We start from the raw sequence: 19,148 nt of genomic DNA on the forward strand, positions 1-19,148 counted from the left end.
TTATAATACTATATATAGATGTATGGAGTAGAATTAAGGTGTTCTTAAGCTTATCAAGTTTTTTTGTAAACTCAACTATATCCTTATCGAATTGGCTTCAAATGATAAATTTAAACTATTTGAAATTCATCTATCTTATAAGTAATGTGTGTATATACGAAAATTTTAAACTTTCAAATTAATTTAGTCCGTATAAAGTCAAGCCGTTAAAACTAAAAAAATTATCAATTAGGATGAGATCTCACCAATAAGAACGCTCATAAAGGATTCAATTAATTAAACTAATTGGAGAAATTAAAGAGCCCCAAACTTGAGTCATTAAAGTGCTTATATTATTCCCACCCTGATTCATTCAACGCACATATAACATATTAAATGGTTTAAAGCTGCTTATTATTATTTTTTGAAGTGTTTCATGTGATTTGTCGTCTTCCCCAGATATGTGTCTACGTCGTTTTGATCTAAACTTCTTATAATTAATTAATATTTAATACTGAGAATCTTTATCAGCAGTAGAAATCAGTAGAGGCTAGCTAGTGAGCATTTAAAAAATTGCTATATATATATAGTGAAGAATTTTACACATGCACCTCCTGTAAATTTCAAATGTTAATTATTGCTCGCATTTGTCCTGAAAATAGCAAATATTTTTGCATTATTGACCTTGCCTCGCTGTTGATTTTAAGTTTGTGATTTACAAATTATTAATTAAAATTACACCTCAATATTACTCAATATAATGACGAATGCATCTTTATTTACTTTTAATTAGGAGTATTATATCCTGTAATGACCCCAGAAAATTTCATATGGGAAATAAATACCAAGGATGTAAGTCGAACTAAATGAAGGAAAATTTTGTTGCACAAAAGTGGTTCGCCCAAAGATAGAAGAGATAATAAATTAATTGGCAAGTAATTACAAGCACACTTATCTCGACCAAAGAAAGAAAAAAAAAACAAAATAAACCAACAATCCAATGAAATGGAGAAATGAATATTCAATACAACGAAAAAATGACTAGAATGACCTCAATCTCCTTAAATTAAACCATCCCCCAAATAACACTCATCAATATCAACCCCACAAAAGAAGTCCATTGCATGGCCCTGGCTTTGCTATTTATCCCCGAATTTTTGTCTGATGAGTTCTCTCCAGCGGATGGCGCTTCCGCTGTAGATGGTGTTTTGTCACCCGACTTGGCCGGCTTTGGTGCCGGAGCTGCAGCAGGTGGCTTTGCACCAAATATACTGTATGGAAGTAGGACGTCTTCGATAGAGTACACGGCCAGTGGAAAGGAAGAGCTCATTGTATTGGTGATTGTCGTGTTGACGACCCCAGTTGAGATATTGACCTACATTATTGCAATAAAAAAAATTTAGTTAAATGGCTCAAATATGAAATATATATACACACACACACACACTATTGACTATTGAGGTGTATTATTATGTGGTGTAGCACTAACGTTCCAATATGATCATGCAATTCCAAAAAAAAATCAATATGAAAAAATATTATGAAGCTAGTTATTTATGCGAAGATCTTCAAAATAGTGAAGACATGTGCATACAAAATATATAATAAAAATTAATATGTAACATAAACAGTCTTTATTTTTAAAGTAAAAATACACAGCTGCACCTTTCTTAGGTTTGAAATTTATTTGCACGAAACTACATATAATATGGCTACTTTTCTCGGTTCTGGTCAATGACCCTCTCCCATCTTATTTGTTAATTACGAAGTTGCACCAGTTTTGGTTGACCAATAATTAAGCAGATCTACAGTTACATTAATCAAGGTTAAAAGTTGGAAACAAAAGAACTGAAGGAAAAATACACATCAGATAATTCAGAGTTACATTACATATCTAAGTACCAAAATCCGAGAATATATATAAAAATAAAGAAAATTAAGCACACTAAAGCTCCTCTAGTTACGACTAACAAAATGTAAGTAATAGCAAGAAAAGGTTAATTAATTACCTGGTTAGTAGAGCTAGTTATGTTGAGGGTATCGGCACCTTCGCTGCCAGATGATTGCGTATTGACAGGGTTGCTTGTGGTACCGAACATGGCCAGGGTGTAAAACCGCGGAAGCACGTGGTACAACACAACTTCGATCTGTTCCTGTTCGCTCAACCTGTTGAGCGTGCCTGATTTAAGCTTGCTGAAAGCATTGTCGGTTGGAGCAAAGCATGTGAGGCCATTGAAGGAGTTGTTGAGCTGGCTATTGAGCTGCACGTCGACACGGGTTGAAGTAAGGAGGCGAATGAAGGTGGTGTATTGACGGCCGGCCTCCAAAATGTAAGTTAAGTTGTTTGGTGGTGAGCTGGGGCCTGGTGCAACTGGCTGCGCCAGGGATGGCACTGTAATGAAGAAGAGGAGGGATAAGGGGATAAAAAGGGAGATGTTTAACAATGAAGCCATTGTGTGCACTGGTTTGTGATTTGTCAAGTTCTGGCAAGACTGAGAAGAGGGGAATATGTTGATATATATGCAGTGGAGTGGTGCGGTGAGTAATGCATTACTTTTATAAAAAGGAAAAGAAAAGAGTAATGTATTACCATTTCATGTTGGTTTTCTCCGGTTGGGGGAAACAATGGAGGATGCCCTTGAACATTTTTACTATATATATATATCCCTAATCATTTGTGCTATTTTTAATGAATCTTAAATACTTGTACTCATACTTCTATCTTTAATTGGAATTTGTTCAGATATAAAGAATTAACATGATAAACTAAATATATAAGTAAGAGATTTAATACAAATTAATTCATACTAATTATAGAAGCGCAGGGATCGATATTAAAAATTTCCATAGCTCAACAAGCTCATCTTTATTTGTCTAAGTCTTATGCTCTGTCTACTAATTATTAGATTAAGATGATCGATGGATAGGGTCAAATCAGAAGTGGAACTAGAAAATTTTGTATTGAGTGGGATTTGAATCCATCATAAAATAAAACTTTAATTACTAAGTTACAACTAAACATATGTCATTTATTGAGGGTGGTTAGACTATATAAAAAGTAAAAAAGAAGAAGATAAAATTCAATTAAATTTCTATACATATAATTAAAATTTTAAAATCATAAGGGTGACTTAATTACCTTTGACTAAGTCTTAGATCCGCCCCTGAATTAGACTGATATCAGGCTTGACTTAATTAGAATACCCAGTCATACTGCATATAGTTATATATATATATGTATATGCTTTATTTGAAATATCTACTAGTTTTCTTGTAAATTTAAACGTATATGTTCGAAGAGAGTTAGAAATATAAATTAAAGATTATATTTATGTGTTTTTCACTCGTTATTTTTCAGTATACTACCAATAATATTTAGTTTAAATATTCACATGCAGCTTATCCATAAAATGTGTTCCTATTAATATTAAATTGAAAATTACAATTAAAATATAAAAAAAACTTCTAAAAAATATAAAATTAATTATTCAATAGATATATTGAGGATATTTTTGTTTATTTAAAAAAATTAAACAATTTAAGACCGAATAGATAGAATTAGATAGAACTTGATTAAAAGTGTAATAAAATAAACATGAACTTAATTTTTAGATATAAAGACAAGAATCAGATAAATATGTCTAAAATTTAGGAAGAAGTGCTGGATCTAGAACTTAGACAAAAACTAAATTCATTGGCATCTCTGCATATAATTTTGTTTTCCTATATATATTTCTAAAAGAAGCTATTTTCATTTTGTAATTAACTTGTACTTTCATACTGCGTGAGTGCGTGTAATAGGTGTAATCCATGGGTAAGAGCAAGTTTAGCTTAAGACAGCGCACGGAATATAGAATCAAAACAGAACCGGATATGGTTAGTGCACTGCCTGAAGTAAAAACTATTTTGTTAATATCATTACCCGTAATCCATAGGCACAAGCCTCTTTAATATATACTACTCGTACAAATTATTAAACTGATGATCAAGATAAAAACTAAATAAAACTAAATGGACATAAGAGTCTATTTTCTATGAAAATGGAGAGAATCTGAACTATGATCCAGATGAGCTGTCAGTGAGCGTGCCTGAATTCTGAAATTGAAAGTTGCAATTGGAAGGGTGCAAGTCAAACCTACATGCATGCAAGTTGTGACAACTTAATTTGCTTTTATTATCCGGAGGCAAATACGGAGAGATTGATCAGGAGAAATATACAAGGAAATTTCATGAAATTATTTAAAAAGAAAAAGAAATCCCAAGTTTTGTCGGTGGAGGTTAGCATATATTTTTTTTTTTTAGTGGTTGAAAAGGAGGCTACTGGCTGCTGTTTGACTATTACCGTGGGGTCTCAAATGTTATTATCCGATCAAAAAGGTTACTAAATATAGTTGGTAAAACATCGCTTTAATCTGGATAAAGTTTCTTAGGCTGTTTGATTTTTCCAATATGAACGATTCTGGCATCAAATAGCACCCGCTCGTATTTTTCCAATATTTTTAAAGCTCGCGTTTTTTGTTACTGCATATAATAATCGTAACAACCGTGAAGATTTATATAATTAATTAGGTCTAATATAAGCTGATTAAATATTATTTTCTGTACGAGAAATTACACACTAAGAGTATCTACATTGGTAATTCATTCCAATTTTAAATCCTACGTAACAAATTAATTCTTTTGTAATTTCACGGATTTATGATAATTTTTTTAAGCGGACAAGAACAAGAACAAGAACAAAAAAATAAATAAAGATATTGTCCGCTTAATTAAACACTCTATATATACTCGAGATCTTTTTCCTCGTTATTTTCAAGGTATTAATTTGGTACTTTAATTCTGGAATCGAAATGAAAATGTGATCTCCTTTGACAAAGATGCATGGATTGAGGCATGTGATCATATTGCAAGGATTTGTGGGGGCTATTGTGGAAACATGGCGCGCGATGGGTGCGACGGTTAGCTGGTCGATTCCAAATGACTTGAGTAATTAGGTTAGAAACTGTATAAAAAATTGTCATGTGTGTAGTGGTTTTCTTTTCTAAATAAGGATTGATTAAGGTGGATGACTCGCATTGGTCCGATCAAGCTAATTAGTGTACCCGTCATGCAAAACACATGGTTTGCAAATTAGGGCCCCGTCATACAAAACTAGACAAGGCAAATTGAGAAATCAATAGTTATGTTTGAGATAGATTAAATAAGATTCGATTGCTTTTATGTTTAGGTAGGTATCAGATTCGAATTGTTTTGGACCGATTAATTTCAAGGTTCGTTGTACTTTAGGCATTTTAGGCATTAAATAAATATATGCCTCGAATCATAAGGATTTTAATTTTTTGGGGCTGCTATTTTGAGGGTTTCCAGTATAAATCAGACGGTTATGCTAGCTTGTATCAAATTAAATAAACTTTGGTTCTATTAAATTAAATAAGTGTTAAATTTGAGTTGTTTCAAATCAATGGTTTCCGATTGTATAATTTTTTTGTTTACATAATTATGATTGACCAGCTCAAGATAAGAATTTAATTAAATACATAATGTATATATTCATTATATGTTTTTAGTTGTAGTTGAACCGTGCATGATAACTTTGATCGGTGGTTTTTATTGCATGTTTATGTATTAAATCCATATTTACTGTTCAAGCATCTTTCTTCCAATTGCATGCATATAAAATTCTTTCTTATAAGAGAACAAAAAAGAACCAACCTCATCACATGCAAAATACCAACCCCTTGAAGAAAACATGAAAAAGAATTAAAGAAATGAACAATATTTTCACGCCAATCATGTACATATCCTCTCAAATACAACACCACCTACCAAAAGCAAGTACACTTTCATTCAATTATTAACGCCACCGACGATATCCCCATCCAATATTCCAATCCAATTGAAATTAATACCCGGAAAGAAAAAAGAAAAAGAAAGAAAAAAAAGACAAAAGAAAAGGAGAACAAATGATCAATTCAGACTGATTCCTCACAACAGAGCACCCAAAGTTGCACCCACAAGACTAAGTCCTGCTAAGGAGCTCCACTTTATCCCAACGGCTGAGTTAGAACTGGTGCTTGTACCAGCTTCACTCGGTCCCTCTGTGTCTGACTTTGAGGTCTTACCTGCTGGTGCCGGTGCCGGTGGGGCATGTGCTGGCGGCTTTGCACCGAACAGATCGTTCGGTAGTAGAACCTTTTCGATTGAGTAAACTGCTAGTGGAAAGGTTGAACGTAGAGTGTTTGAGATCGTTACATCATTCACACCGGTCGAAATATTGACCTGTTAAAGAAGAAGCTCATTTTTTTCAATGTAAAGTTTAAATTCCAGTATATCCGGATCCTTTTCCCGCGTGATAGGATCGTGTACAGACAAAGCGCTCTGTTTCTCTTGTTCTGGTATGATCTAATTAACTTACTTCCCCTGTTAATTTAATTTACGAGCATGTCGAGAATCGTTCAAACAACTAAAAAACATTTTGCTGCTGGTGGAAAGATAATTTAATCCACAAGCCAGAGGTCATGGATTTAAATCTTCTATTGACTTAATTTTATAAGTACATTAGAGTTAGAACTTCTGCATTTTGTTAAGATACAGAGAAAAAAATGCATTGTAAAAATTAGTTGCACTCAATTGATGATTACCTGATTTGTAGCGCTAGTTATGTTAACAGTGTAGACGCCATTGCTGCCCGAAGCCTGTGTTCGCACCGGGTTACTCACTGTCTGGAAATTTTCTATGCTGTAGTACTGGGGCAAAACATGGTATAATGCCAGGGCAACTTGCTCTGTCTGTGACAGAGAGTTGAGCGTACCAGCTTTCAGGCTGTTGAATGCATTATCGGTGGGTGCCAACACGGTGAAACCGGCATAGGAGTTGTTCAACTGGCTCTCGATCTGCTTGTCAAGTTGTGTTTCTTTTAAAAGGCGAATGAACGAAGTGTATTGACCGCCTTTTTCAAGGATTGCGGTGAGGTTTGGTGTGCCAGCGGGACCTGGTGCGGGTGCGGCGGGCTGTGCATTGGAGAAGCTAAGAATTGTGAGTACAAGTGAGAGGGAGATGAGAGAGGCATGGCAAGAGCTGGCCATTGTTTGGTTTTGTTTCTTTTTTGATCTGCAGTGTAGTGGAGTGAGGATGCCATAATGGGGGTGGTGATACTGATATAAGCGTGGCACTAGCGGTCAGACTGTTAGAGCTTGTAACTGTTCTCTCCGGTCATGATAAATGGAGATATCCATTGTTCTACCAAAAAGTCGTTGCCAGATGCAATTTTCTAGCCTACGGGCTTCACCTCCAAAAAAAACAAAAAAAAATGCAATTGAATATAAAACATATTACAAAAATCAGTGGTACGTTGCCAGAGGCGGAGAGAGTAAGAGTTAATGGGGAGTAATTGATCCCATTGTTTTTCAAAAATTTTATATTTACATACGGTTTTTTATATAATCTATAGTAAAATGCTACGCATACAGTACATTGATCCTCATTCACAGCATACAAATTTTATATGATTGATCCCCATTTACGATTGGTCTCTATAGTCAGAAAGTCTGACTCCACCCCTGTACGTTGCAACACATAATTGGCAGGTGTGGTGAAATAATCTTACTAAAATTTGTAAATTTTAACTTGTATGTGTATTAAATAGTTAATTCTTTTAGCCAATATTTTGAAATTGACATTATTGAAGAAAATTTCTCACTCAGTACGTTACTAATGAATACATGCGACACTCTAACACTATTAGTATGTACACATATGAAGTTGTAATAGAACAAAAACAATCTTATTTCTACTAGGAGTATCATATCATTTATCTCATGTGAATTTGATCCATTAGGTAAAAAGACATACCATATATTTGTTTCAGAGGCGGATCTACATTAACATGTATGGGTGCTAAGCCGATTTTAAAATTTTAGTTATGTATATTGAAATTTAATTTAATTTTTTTTAGAACATTTTATATAACTTAGCCCCTCATAAAATATCACATGTTTATTTATATTCTAGTGGTTAGAGCTTACTTTGTGGTTGTAAAGATATTGGATTCAATTTTCACCAACAATGTATTATTCATTTAATTTTAGCACCCCTGTTATGAATTAATAATTCCACCCCTAATCTGTTAATCACTTATATAATTACTTAATTGGATCCACTTGTGGGAAAAGGATAGCTCCAATAATCTCAAAATTGAGAGGAAATTGATTAAGAGGTGGATACATAGTGGACTGCTGGAATGAGTTGGTATTGTCTGGTTGGCTTTGGATAATGGCTCAGAAAAGCGAATATACTACATTACTACCTGTCCATCCTTACTTTTCTTTAAAAAACAAAATAACCTAAACGATAAATAAGATTCTCAAAATTACAGAAGTCGGATTGTATGTTGTCACAACTGTGCGCAAGACTGTGCGGTTCTATTTCTGGTCAATGCTTTTAGATAACACGGAGTGCTAGAAAGCTTATAGCCGCAGTAGATCATATTTTTGCTGTCTTGATAACATTATTTTACCGGGCATGATTTGAGCATCCTTTGAGAAAGAAAGAAGGGCAGTGGCTTGTCTTTCTATTTCTCTGTTAGTCTGTTACTGGATTAATATTTTTTTCAGAATAAAATAGAAATTAACAGTATAAATCGAGTCATCAAACATGTGACATTTTCCGTTAATAACTTGGCTAGTTTTTCCACTGTTGATATGATTCCATGGGTACTCTGATTCTTTGGGACAATTCATTTATACTTTCTTATGAAATCCATCCGAGCAGGTGATAACTTGAACTATTTTTCACATTTTTTCCCCAAAAAAACGATTTAATAAAGAAAATAGTACTATTACAACAATACAAGTTCCATTAATAAATTATAAGGATAATATAAATTTAAAATAAATTAGTAAACTTTTAAAATATTGAAATTATGTGTAATAGAGAAAACGAAATTAACCATGTAGGAATTTCTCCATACCTAAGCACAACAAATAAACAAGATATAATACATGAGATGAAATGTTAAAATAAAATGTCATAATATGTCATTATTAGATCATAAATAAATTTGTGAAGTTATGCAAATATTATTCGGTATAATATTTGAATGCATTATAAGAATAATAGAATAATATGACTAATATTATTTGTTCATAAATTAATTTATTAAACCAATAGTAAGATGAGATTGTTGGAATATTTAATGACATTTAAATTTGATCAAATTGTGTAAAATTTGATATATATGACAAATTTATAAAACAAATAATTAATATGTCTAAAGATTTTTTTGTACTTTTAAAACATTTTAACTTAATTTGAAAAATATTATTAAAATTATCAAACTAAATTGTTATCTATAAATCATTAAATCCTATCTCCATAATAAATGCTGGTCTTCAAACTGGATATGATTAAATAATAAAATTGCTGATACTGTGATACAGACAAGATATTTATTGCGGGACTATTATGTAAAAGTTTATAAGAACTAAGAACTCAAATTTGAATGTAGCTGGCAGCTTTTGTTTGCTAAGACAATCACAGGGGTTCGGTTGGATGCGCGGGATTTTTTTCATAAACCATAATTAATAAAACAAATTTTACGGAATCAATATGATTGATTTTTTTTTTTTCAAAAACCACAAGGACCGTGGGGTTCCCACGGTCTCAAAATTCCCTTTTCCCCAGACCGTGGGAGCCCCATGGTCTCAAACTTTTTTTTTTCGGTTTTCCCAATCCTTCGCATACTGCACAATTTTTTCTGCCGCAGAAGATCGACACAATTTTTTCACAATCCCTCCAGACCGTCCGCTTCCCACGGTCTTCTTTTTCCTTTTCCCCAGACCTTGGGAGCCCCATGGTCTCCTTCTTTTCTTTTCTTTTCTTTTTTTTTTAGTAAAAATCTATGTATAAACATATATAAATTTTGAATAAAAAATAAACTTAATATTGATATATAACTTAGAGTATAACTAGTGTGTTCTTAAGTTAATAAAATATTTTTGTGAACTCAATTCTAAAATTTATCATAATGATTTCAAATGACAAATTTGAACCGTTCAAATCCATCTATCTTATGAATAATGTATCTAAATACAAAGTTTTTAAATTTTTGAATAATTTTGTATAGAGTCAAGTGGTAAAGAAATGTTAGAATGCATTAAAATTAATTTATAAAGTTTCTAATTTTGACCACTGACTTTATACTAAATTAATTTGAAAGTTTAATTTTTTTTGTATGTAGATGCATCACTTATAAAATAGATGTGTTTCAACAGTTCAAATTTGTTATTTAAAATTAATTTGATATTTTCATCAAAAAAAAAAAAAATTAATTTGATAAATTTTAGAATTGAGTTCACAAAAATATTTTATTAACTTAAGAACACACTAGTTATACTCTAAGTTATATATCAATATTCAGTTTATTTTTTATTCAAAATTTATATATGTATATACATAGATTTTTACTTAAAAAAAAAAGAAAAAAAGAAAGAAGGAGACCGTGGGGTTCCCAAGGTCTGGGGAAAAGGAAAAAGAAGACCGTGGGGAGCGGACGGTCTGGAGGGATTGTGAAAAAATTGTGTCGATCTTCTGCGGCAGAAAAAATTGTGCGGCATGCGAAGGATTGGGAAAACCGAAAAAAAAGTTTGAGACCGTGGGACTCCCACGGTCTGGGGAAAAGGGAATTTTGAGACCGTGGGAACCCCACGGTCCTTGTGGTTTTTGAAAAAAAAAAAAACCAATCATATTGATTCCGTAAAATTTGTTTTATTAATTATGGTTTATGCAAAAATTCTTAATTTGCGGTGTTCTTTAACTTGAACTGTCAAATTAAATATGTTGATTTAAATCATCATATAATTATTTATCAACTGATTCCATCTGGTGGGTGGTGTAGATATGCTTCTTTTTTCGGATTTTCTTTTTCTGTCTCTACTGGTTTTATTCTTTTTTGGACCGTTCCAGTTACATAATTCAAACAATGACAAGCATTATTTCAAACAGCGTAAAGGATGCAAAAATGTCTTATGAAAAACAAATTTCAAATCTCTTCAATTTTTTTGTCTCTATCCTGACTTTACTCTTTCAATTTTTAATAACATAATTATAAAAAATATACATCAAAATAAAATTATTAAATGTGATCTAATTTATTTTCTCTAATATGTACCGACAAAATTATTACTTTTTAATTTTTGTATTTGAATAAACAAGTTGAAAATTGAAATAAATCACATCAGTGCATTTTTTTGCAAGCTCTTGATAACAAATATAAAATTGAAATATCATGATCTTTTATATGTAAATAGAGAATATGATGTAGATCATATCTAGTGATTTTATTTGAACATATAAGTTTTTTTTTGAGTTTTTAAAAAAAAAAAATGAAAGTATAATAGATACACAAAAAATGAATTTACGAAAACACAACGTGAATATGCTACTTCTTGTTTCTTTGTGGTGCTCTGTTTAGAGAGTTCTCTTACAATCAAAAATATATTTCGGATTTTGTTTTAAATATAAAATTATTCATTGAAGAAAGAATTTAACTTTTAAACCAAGACATATGCTATCAAATAATAAATAACATAAAAAAAAATATTGAGAATTAGATAGATCACAAATAAATAATTTATTCCATATGTAGAATTATATTTATCCCACTCATTAATTGATGAATATTTAATTATTTATCAATATAATATTAAATAATTTTAGTCATATAATTAATTTTGTATTTGTTCTCTGCGTTTAGTGATTCCTACCAGAACAAAATTGCCAGTAAACTGTGATGCGCTGACACCATAATTAAATTTTCCAATCAAGAGTAGTTATACGCATGGGGTCAGGGAACAATTTTTTCAACTTCCTTTTCTTAAATAAAAAAGGTATTTTGTGGGCATGAAGGTCACATGAGTACATGACAACGTATATTTATTTATAAAGGTACACTTGGACAACTAATCCCCAGTTAAGAACTGCAGGTGTGGTCTAATTTCATGTTTACAATAATTTAAAGGACTGAAATTTTCTGGAACGGACCTTAAAATTTGCATAATTGCGGTATGATACTTATTTTCATATAAATTCCAAAAATAATAACATAAAAAAGAGAAGAATGCATGTGCTGCCATAAAATATTATGACACGTCCGATTCCAATTTTGAGCCGTTTGATCATAATCAAATGGCCTCGGACGCACTTTTATTTTTACTTAAGGAACATTTTTGAGAAAAAATAAGGGTCATGTTTATATTTAATTGATAATTGCGGTTACAAAATTTGTATCCACAGTTCAAAAAATTTAAAATGCTCAAAACAGTTGAGCTCGAAACATAAAATAAATAGAGAATATTAAGAAGTCCCTTACTGGGAAAATAGAAAATAAAAAGAAAAGTCATTTAACACTTGCAATTTTCACTAGAAGGCCCCGGGTTCCTCTCCCTTTCGTACCAGTAATAACCTGTATCGGTCCGATACGCATACTTTTTCCATCATTGTAGCAGTTTGCTTCTACCAGTCTGTTCAGTTGCTGTTATCTGGTCCTTGCCAGACTCCATCCCCACTCATACCGGTTTGTACCAGTACCATACCAGTGCTGCTTTGTACCGTTTTAGCTTGGTGTAAATTGCACCTCTTGTTATATTCTTCATTTTAATCCCTCTTGTCACAAATCCTCCATCCTCACTTCACTAACCAATGCCCTCCACTTGGTGTTGGTCCCCCTCTGTTAAGTTAGTGTACCGGTTTTTTCATAGTACCTCAATTGCCAAAGGATCTCTTCAAGTAATCACCCACTGTCTTGTTTGAATCAACAAAATACCTGGCACAGTGCTCTCGCCACATGATAAACTGCATTATCAACATTGTTGTTTTCTGTTCTTTCGTTAGCTTGCCTGTCTTAGTTTCATATGTTACCTTTGCAGTACGGTAGGCTTCTGTGGCCATCCCAGATGCGGTATTTGCATTATGATTTATGAGAGTGTTGTATAATTCTAATGTGAAGGGGCATTCCTCAAACAGATTCTTTGATGTCTCTTCATTGGCTCTGCATAGAATATACATGCTCACTATCGATCATCCACCCACGCTTTTGAAGATTTTCATGCGTTAGGATTTTGTTTCGGATTGCTAACCATCCAAAAATTATCATCCCGGGCGAGGCTTTGATTTTCCAAATCTTTGATATCCTGATTGTGGGTCCACCTCCAAATTAGATCATCCCTGACATCTGGTTGCAGATCTTTAATTACTTAAGGGACATTGTTCTTTTCTTTTCTTTATCTTATCATCTCACTTGATTGGACAATTCAAGTGCAAAGTCTTAAGTGTATTCTTAGATATATAAAATTCTTTAAATTTTACTTAATTTAAGTATTTTTCAATATTTCATCAAAGATTGTTAAATACCGGTCGCTAAGAAATTTTAGGCATAATAACAATTTCTAACATTCTCATTGCCTATCTTGGCCACCTCAAATTTTGATGTGGTAATACATACTTTGATGCCTAAAATTACGAGAAGTGTGGAGCGTATACAATTTAAATTTTTTTAGTTGATTCACTTCTAATAGAAAAATGAACAAATTTAGTCTTAACAAATATCATGCATTTTCAAATATGTTAGGGCATATGTCATTCCTACAGAAATTTAAATTTACACAAATTCCATAATTAACAAAAATATTTACATTTATATGTGTGTATTATATAAATATATACATTTATTGAATGAGAAGGGCTCAAATACCCCTTGCTTAATGCTCCAATTGTATCCCAACATCTTTATCTTCAATTTCAAAGTTCAAACAGACGATCCGAACTGCTCAACATGATATCCACGTTAAAATATAATTGGAGACCAAATTTTATGTTTTTTGAATTTTTTTTACTATCTTTTAAATTATGTATAAAATCATTGTTTTTAGATGGTCCACAATTTTTTGAAAATAGAAATTTTGTACCTATCATAAAAAATAGTAAGAAATTTTCAAAAAAAATATAAAATTTGATCTTTAAACACATTTTAACAGGGATATTATGTTGGTTGGTTCAGATCTTTTGTTTGAACTTTGACATTTATATTGAAGTACAATTGAAGTATGAAGCAATTGAGCATTTGAGCCCTTCTCATGTATGAATTAAGTGAGTGGTAACTTATACTAATATAAACAATATAAAATTCACACTTCCTTCCATTTCCCTCAAAAAGATATATGTTCACACGTCAAAATTAATAGTGACATGAGATCTGTCATAAAAGTCTAGCGGTAAGAGCTATAACTTGAAAAAATTTAGAAACTCAAATGAATAACAAATACGTGCAACAAGTATCATAATTTATTTTATTTTATTCACACCGTATCTAAATAATATAAATAACACGGATCGCATTACTACATGTAAACTAGATCTTGAGTGTGTTTAGGAAATATAAATTTTGCTAAGGGTCAAAAGAGAAAGTAATGTGGTTGGTCTAGAATGTTCTGTATCGGTGTCAGAAAAATGTGATGCATATTCTTGAAAATTGACCAGCATGAATTATTGCTGGCATCACATGGGAAGCGGCTATTAAATTTGTAATGTTTATTTGCAATTCTCTATTTTTCTTTCTTTCTTTAAAAACTTTAGAAAGTAAATTACACATATCATCAAGTATCATTTTAAACATTAAAGTTTTTTTACAAAAATATTTTGTCCCTTACAGTTTTCAATATAAAATTGATTTTATTATTATCATCAATGGCTTAAAAGATTGATGAAAAAAAATCCACCTTGCCATCTATGCCATGATGCCAGTCTTGTACTCTTGTTATGTATCTACCATCAGTTTAGCGCAATAATAATATTATTATTCAAAAGATATTAAGGTAGGACTAATTTAGCATAACATATAAGTTTTTTTTTCTAAAAAAATAAGGATTTTTGAAATTTTAAGAATTAAAATGAGAAACCAATGATACTTTTGAAGCCCATTGGTAGAATTTTTTCGAACTTAAAAGTTGAATTGAACTGATAATTAAATTGGGCCAAGACAACTTAGGTGGAATGAGGACCATGAAATGGAATCCATATTTTTTGTTTAACCCACCAAAAGTAAGGCCCAAATATCCGAGTTTGATCTCCGGTCGAATTGGCTTTGGAAATACCGCAATTGTTAATATTTTATTTGTTGAGTTCTGGAGATAACTTTAAAAATAAATAATTGCAAAAGAGCAATCAGCCAATCACATTTTTCTTAGGAGTGCAGGCGATCGGATCGAATTCAGAAACTGCTCAACTTTAAGCCCAACATTAGAAAGCTGAATTACAAAGAAAATCCGTCCTTGTAAGGCCCGTTCGGTATACAACTGTTTCTGTGAGAAAGAAAAAGATTCACTCAGAGAGATTTTTTTTCATCATGCGCACGGTATTTTGACCATTTAAATTGGATATGAATCCAAATTCATTTCCGTTCTTGCTTGGCAGCCAAACAGTCCCATATTGTACTAGGTCTAACTATCCACCATCAAACATTGAGTAATTAACAATAAAAAAAGGGGAAGGATAAGTTATAAATTGAAGATAAAAAAATAAACAAGATATCAAAAATATTTAAAGACAGCTATCTCTTTATTCAAATAATTTTTATGTGTGTATAATACAAACTTACAAAATTTCTATCTATAGACTAAAAATTGTAAATAACAAACTATCTAAATTAATTCTATTGATAAATATGGTGAGGCAAAATTAAATTAAGAAGAAGTTTTGAAATAATTAGTGAAGAGTTACAAATGGACATCTATAACTAAATTATTTCGTAATATGATATACTGACAACTATATTTATTTTATAATTGTGATAATTAACAAACATGTTAATATAATCGAAAAGATAATTTTTAAATATGTTCTGTAGCTAGACTATATAACAAATTTGAAGCAATTTGAGCATCATTGTATTACATGTTTTATTTTATTTTATTTTAAATGTCTTGGCAGGATTTTATTTAAATAGAACTAAATAAAATTGTCTTAACAAAACAAATACAAGATTTGAAAGTTACAAAAAACACCACCGAAGCAGTGTTTTGGGGAGGCACTTTATGACCCAGTCACATCTGACACTACCATTGATCATACAATTTTTTTTAAATTCTCCTCGAACCGAGGTAGTTGTTCAATGGAGGCACAATTTTGGACTAATTTGTTAGATCTGAAGAGTTTCTAATTCTCTTAGACGATCCACAAATTTTAGAATAATTGGATGAAGAAATGATAAAATATTTTGAGAGAATAAAAGAAAAAATAAATAAATAAGAGGGAGCTTCACGGTTTGGAAGGAAGAGAGAAGGGAGGAATGAGGAAGAAAGAAGAGAAGGGAGGAGAAAGTGGGCTGCTGGATTCGAAAATTTTAAAATTACCCCTTCACCGAGGCAGTGGTTCGATGGAGGGTAAGATAGTGATTTTCTATTGCATCTACTCTAGCCAGGTTAAAAACTTGCTCCACCGAGACAATGGTTCATTGAACAAAAGACATTTTTTTCATCGAACCATTGCTTCATTGAAGATTATTTTTATAACTTTCAAATTCTTTGGGCTTATTTTGTTTAAATAATTTAATTTAGTTCTATTTTTTTTTTTTAAAAAAGAATCCCATGGCAGTGTGCTGCCACAGGTGGAACATGTTTTATTTTCTTTCATGAAAAAGTAAGTAGCATATCCAATTAAAATAAGAAGAAAAATAAAAAGGATATGAACTTACCATCCTTGATTACAAGTAAGCTGCATCTGTTCTCAAGAAATGAAGCAATTGGATCTCATGAGAAAGCAGATCTTGAAAATTTTGAAATATACACATTGTGAATTAAAAAATAAAAGTGTTGTATATAAGAATATCTTTTATATCGTTGAATAAACAATCTTTCCACCCAGTGATATTTTTGCTGAACATCTTGGTATGCATAATGCATAAAAATCAAGCGGATCAGATTTGAGTTCCCCATGGCATCTTCAAATGTCGCAGGAAGTTCGGGGCTAAGAGAATTAATATGGACTCAAATTTAAGTCTAAAAAATGTCACTAGTACTTGCTTCTTACATAATATATGTACTGTACTTTATTTAATCATTTCATGTGGTCCTCGAAAAGCTGTCCCCTTTTTAACTTTGGCTAACCCTTTGGCGTTTTCGCTGCAGAGAATTCATAAATTATATGCTAATTGAATTGAACATATAATTATTGTATTTTTGTTTCAAAACAAAAACCTAATTATTTGCGTCAGTTGAGAGCATCTTTTTTCTTGAAAGCGTATGATACAAAATTAGATACGGAGAAAATATTTTCGAGATGCTCTGTAGAAATCCAAACTTTCAGGGCATTTTAGCGAAGTATTAAAGAAATTACTATCTGACTGGGCAATATTTTATTTGTTTCAGCTAATTGAACAGTAGTTTGACATTACCTTTATTTCAATTAAAGTCACTGATGGCAACATAATTCTCGAAAAAAAAAATTAATTCAGATTACTTGCTCTAACGATTGAGGAATGATATATATTCCATGAATACATTTTTTTATTTTTTTTTCTTGGTTGAATTTTGTTTATCCCTTTTTATATTCTGAGTTGTTTATCAATTACAAGTCACACTAAAAGTAACAATCTTAATGTCGCCACCATGGACCTTTTGATAGCTCAATCTTACCTTTTGATGGCGCACAATATTAATTAGCAGTTTAGCCGCGCCTTCAATTACAAGAGAAAAGACTGAGAAAACCACAAGTTTGACTGTTCAATACCAGCAAAAGAAGTTGACGCTTTAAGGATCTTCTGTGGCTCTAAACAATACTATAACATATGTGGCTAGAAGAGTAACCCCCAACCAGTACCATTCTTCCCTTGCTACAAAACACCAAGCATCGTTCAACTACTTGGCTTGGCTTAATGCTTATTTGCTTGTCATTTTGATTCCAAGGAGACGAGCAGTCCTTTTCAAAGTACACCATGTGGAAAAAAGATACACGTAAATTTATTCTTCAAACCTTATTTTTTATACTTAGCACCTACCAAGCCCTGTACCGTCGTATGATTCATAGTTTCATATTGCAACTTACACACATCCTTCTTCAACCAATGCACACACATCCTTCTTCAAACAATGCATGAATCACAACAAACTAGGCAAAAAGCTAAAAGAGAAGGAGACCAAAAGCTTAACATGCATTTATTCCACAAGAACAATCTCTCATTTGCTAAACCAATTCTCCTCCTTCCTTTTTGCCTACTTATACTTAGTTATTTCTTCTTCTTTTCTGACAACTCTGGTTTTCAGCCTCTCTTCACCAATTCTTCTTGCACTACGACCAAAAATAGCGCACTTGATTCGTTTCCACTACAATCTACAAACCTCCGAATTTTCATCGGCATCCTCACTGTTCCTCACCTTCATGAACGGCGCCACCTACTTCGCTTGGTTTACTCTTTACAAGCACGCAGCCTTGGCACCGCTAAAGTGGATGTGCGCTTTGTATTTTGTCACTCGATGAATGAGGAGCAAAAAACATTCCTTAAACTCGAGATCAAGCAATATAACGATATCATCATCCTCGATTGTTTTGAGAACCTAAATGATGGTAAGACCTATACATACTTGTCAAGCCTCCCGTCTATGCTACGTGGAGCTGGTGATGGTCAGCCATATGATTATGTTGTAAAAACAGATGACGATGCCTATTTTCGGCTAGATAATTTGGCTAAGTTATTGAGAGATAAGCCACGGCAGGATCTCTACTATGGTATGGAGCTCGGGTGTGTAGGAGCACAGATTGTTTGTGGTGTGAATAACACGTTCATGGCAGGTTTCGGGTATGTGTTGTCGTGGGACCTTGTGGAATGGATAGCTGAGTCGGAAATTGCACGCAATAACAAAATCGGGTTGGAGGATGTGATGTTGGGGAAGTGGCTGAATACTGCAAATAAGGGGAAAAATAGGTATAATGGATTTCCAAATCAGTTATATGATTACAAAGGAGATTCTCCGGATGGATATTTCCGGCATGAGCTTGTACCCGACACAGTGGCAGTGCATAAGCTGAAGGAGAATTCGCACTGGGCTAGAACTCTCAACTACTTCAATGCCACGCATGGATTAAGACATTCTAAGCTTTACAATAATATTTTAATCCTTTGA

General features: G+C 32.3%; 3 protein-coding genes across 3 annotated transcripts; 1 reads left to right on the plus strand and 2 right to left on the minus strand.

Annotated features, from left to right (window-relative positions):
• Positions 1 to 966: 966 nt before the first annotated feature.
• LOC144559454 (fasciclin-like arabinogalactan protein 11) lies at positions 967 to 2,501 on the minus strand. Its single transcript, XM_078308479.1, has 2 exons — positions 1,989 to 2,501; positions 967 to 1,354 (listed from the first exon to the last, which is right to left on the minus strand). The coding sequence occupies exons 1-2, from the start codon at positions 2,430 to 2,432 to the stop codon at positions 1,046 to 1,048; spliced, it is 753 nt and encodes a 250-aa protein (XP_078164605.1). The 5' UTR covers positions 2,433 to 2,501; the 3' UTR covers positions 967 to 1,045.
• Positions 2,502 to 5,739: 3,238 nt separating this feature from the next.
• Positions 5,740 to 7,114, minus strand: LOC144559429 (fasciclin-like arabinogalactan protein 11). The gene is made up of 2 exons (XM_078308453.1): positions 6,621 to 7,114; positions 5,740 to 6,258 (listed from the first exon to the last, which is right to left on the minus strand). The coding sequence occupies exons 1-2, from the start codon at positions 7,062 to 7,064 to the stop codon at positions 5,965 to 5,967; spliced, it is 738 nt and encodes a 245-aa protein (XP_078164579.1). The 5' UTR covers positions 7,065 to 7,114; the 3' UTR covers positions 5,740 to 5,964.
• An 11,002-nt stretch (positions 7,115 to 18,116) lies between these two features.
• Positions 18,117 to 19,148, plus strand: LOC144559932 (beta-1,3-galactosyltransferase pvg3-like). The gene has a single exon (XM_078309099.1). It carries the CDS (start codon positions 18,117 to 18,119, stop codon positions 19,146 to 19,148), a length of 1,032 nt encoding a protein of 343 aa, XP_078165225.1.

Source organism: Carex rostrata, chromosome 9 (assembly GCF_964058835.1).
Source record: "Carex rostrata chromosome 9, lpCarRost1.2, whole genome shotgun sequence".
Taxonomy (NCBI): domain Eukaryota; kingdom Viridiplantae; phylum Streptophyta; class Magnoliopsida; order Poales; family Cyperaceae; genus Carex; species Carex rostrata.